General features: G+C 40.4%; 1 protein-coding gene across 2 annotated transcripts in view; it reads right to left on the bottom strand.

Annotated features, from left to right (window-relative positions):
* Positions 1-2,500, bottom strand: part of drosha (drosha ribonuclease III) — a 74,794-nt gene that overhangs the window by 52,058 nt on the left and 20,236 nt on the right. For both annotated transcript variants that reach the window (XM_056433556.1, XM_056433557.1), the window contains exon 15: positions 2,373-2,472. In XM_056433556.1, the coding sequence (XP_056289531.1) occupies positions 2,373-2,472 (100 nt within the window). The remainder of the gene's footprint in view (positions 1-2,372; positions 2,473-2,500) is intronic.

The raw sequence follows: 2,500 nt of genomic DNA, 5'->3' as shown, positions 1-2,500 counted from the left end.
ATCGATCTCCGCCTCGCGCCACAGAGCTCCGTGCGCGCATCGGGACCGAGCAAAAAGAAGTCACTTGTCAATCTGTCCACCTGTCCGGGCGGTGAGGTTTCAGCTTTGCAGCGGTGTCCCGCCGTCCCTTTCATCACGGCCCAGTTCATGAAGAAAACCCACACAGTCAGTTTGCCTCAGCAGCTGCTAGAGGAAGACTAGAGGCCTTTAGATTGTATCATGGTGGAGTTAATGGTTGACAAACAAGAGAAACATGTTCTGTTTAACCTCCTGTTACCTTTACATTTACTAACATATTTTACCTCGGGTCAATTTGACCCCAGCAATTAAAACCTCCAGAAAATTATTAGAATTAATATTGCTTCCCAAGTTTAAGTGTGAGGTACTTTATGTTTGTTTGTTGACTACCTAAATAGCCCTTTAAATAAATAAAAAAGTTGATATTTCTTATATGTTTGACACAGTGAAAAACAGCTTGGGGTCAAATTGACCCCAAAGAACACCGACATTAAACATTGAATGGGGTCAAATTGACCTGAAAGGTAACAGGAGGGTTAAACATTCTGTTTAGGATGAAGATGTATTCATGTTCCATATGGAAGAAAACTGCTAAATAACTGCTGAGTTGCAGCACCATTGTATAGAAGAATGTATAAATGTATATATCCGTCTTTTGTCATAAATCTCTATGTTCTCACAAAATATACCGAGAATATCGGTAATATGTGATTAATCATGATTAATCCACAAAAACCTGTGATTAACCAGATTAAAAATGTTAATCGTTTCACAGCCCTAAAATATATATAACTAGAACGGGCACTCGGTAGAGTGCATACCTTCGCATATCACAAGATTGGGCATTGAATTATGAACATGTTGGCATTAGTTGCATGCCAATTGGATAAAAATTGACTGCGCTATGGTAAAAAAAAGATTTAGACCTTGCCATGACCTTGACCTTGACCTTTGACCCGATTGATCCCAAAATCTAATCAAATGGTCCCCGGATAATAACCAATCATCCCACCAAATTCCATGTGATTCAAGAAGATTTGACCTGTTTATGACCTTTGACCCGATCGACCCCAAAATCTAATCAACTGGTCCCCGGATAATAAACAATCATCCCACCAAATTTCATGCGATTCGGTTCAATACTTTTTGAGTTCTGCGAAAGATTTTGACCTGTTCATGACCTTTGACCTTGACCTTTGATCCGATCGATCCCAAAATCTAATCAACTGGTCCCCGGATAATAAACAATCATCCCACCAAATTTCATACGATTCGGTTCAATACTTTTTGAGTTTTGCGAATAACACGCATACAAATAAATAAATAAATAAATACACGGCGATCAAAACATTACCTTCCGGCATTTTCAATGCGAAGGTAAATATATATATAAATATAAATATATATCCATATATAAATATATAAATACATATATATATCTACATATATAAATATATATAGATATATATATAAATATATATATATTTATAAATATAGATATTTATAAATATATATATACATATTTATAAATATATATTTATATACATATATATATATATACCCGCGTGTGTAAAATAATTAAATAAAGAGCCGAAAGAGTGATTTTTTAAGACAATACTGGTCTGTTTCTTTGAGCCCAGTCTCTCTTACACACACACACACACACACACACACATACCACCTCACCCCAACCCCCCCCCCCCCCCCCCACACACACACACACACATACCTTGAGTGTTCCCCCGGGGCACTGAATAAGTAGCGGTGCCCACACTCCCACTGCAGTGAGGAGACACTGACGTGGCTAATGCTGACAGACCGGTGTGTGTGTGTCTGTGTGTGTGTGTGTGTGTGTGTGCACTAATTGCTCCGGTTGCAGGTTGACTTTGGGATTGTCAGGGCCTGTTAGTCGGGAAGCTTCGCCCGAAAACAAACTAATTGAGCTTTTGGAGTTCCAACTCGTTATCAGTTCAGACGAAGAAGAAGAAGAAGATATGGTGAGAAAAGAACGAGAAAAAGAAGAACAAGAAGCTGTATGTGTGGAGGGACTCGGCTACCTGGAGGCACCTGTACACCATTACTTCACCTTAGTGTGTGTGTGTGTGTGTGTGTGTGTGTGTGTGTGTGTGTCGACCTTCACACTCGCAGCAGTTTTTCAATGCGAGCTGCAGATTTGTCTAAATTATGCGCCGTTTAACTTGAGTAAAAAAAAACTGCCCCGCCAAAATAAAAGCTTCTCGACCAGAAGGGAAGACTAAAAGGAAAGCGGGTCCGATAGACTTTCTAAAGAAGAAGAAGAAGAAGAAGAAGAAGACTATAATAATGTTGCCTATGCCCCCCCCCCCCCCACCCACCTCTCTCTGCGTCAGCTTCTGCTTGTCCATCTGCTTGACCTTGGGGCTGTTGGCCAGCAGGTGGCGCAGTTTCACATAGCTCTTCCACAGCTTCTGGTACCTGTGGATAGCAAAGAGGAGGAGGAGGA

The sequence above is a fragment of the Pseudoliparis swirei genome, chromosome 16 (genome assembly GCF_029220125.1).
Source record: "Pseudoliparis swirei isolate HS2019 ecotype Mariana Trench chromosome 16, NWPU_hadal_v1, whole genome shotgun sequence".
In the NCBI taxonomy this organism is placed as follows: domain Eukaryota; kingdom Metazoa; phylum Chordata; class Actinopteri; order Perciformes; family Liparidae; genus Pseudoliparis; species Pseudoliparis swirei.
This window is presented reverse-complemented; position numbering and strand designations above follow the sequence as displayed.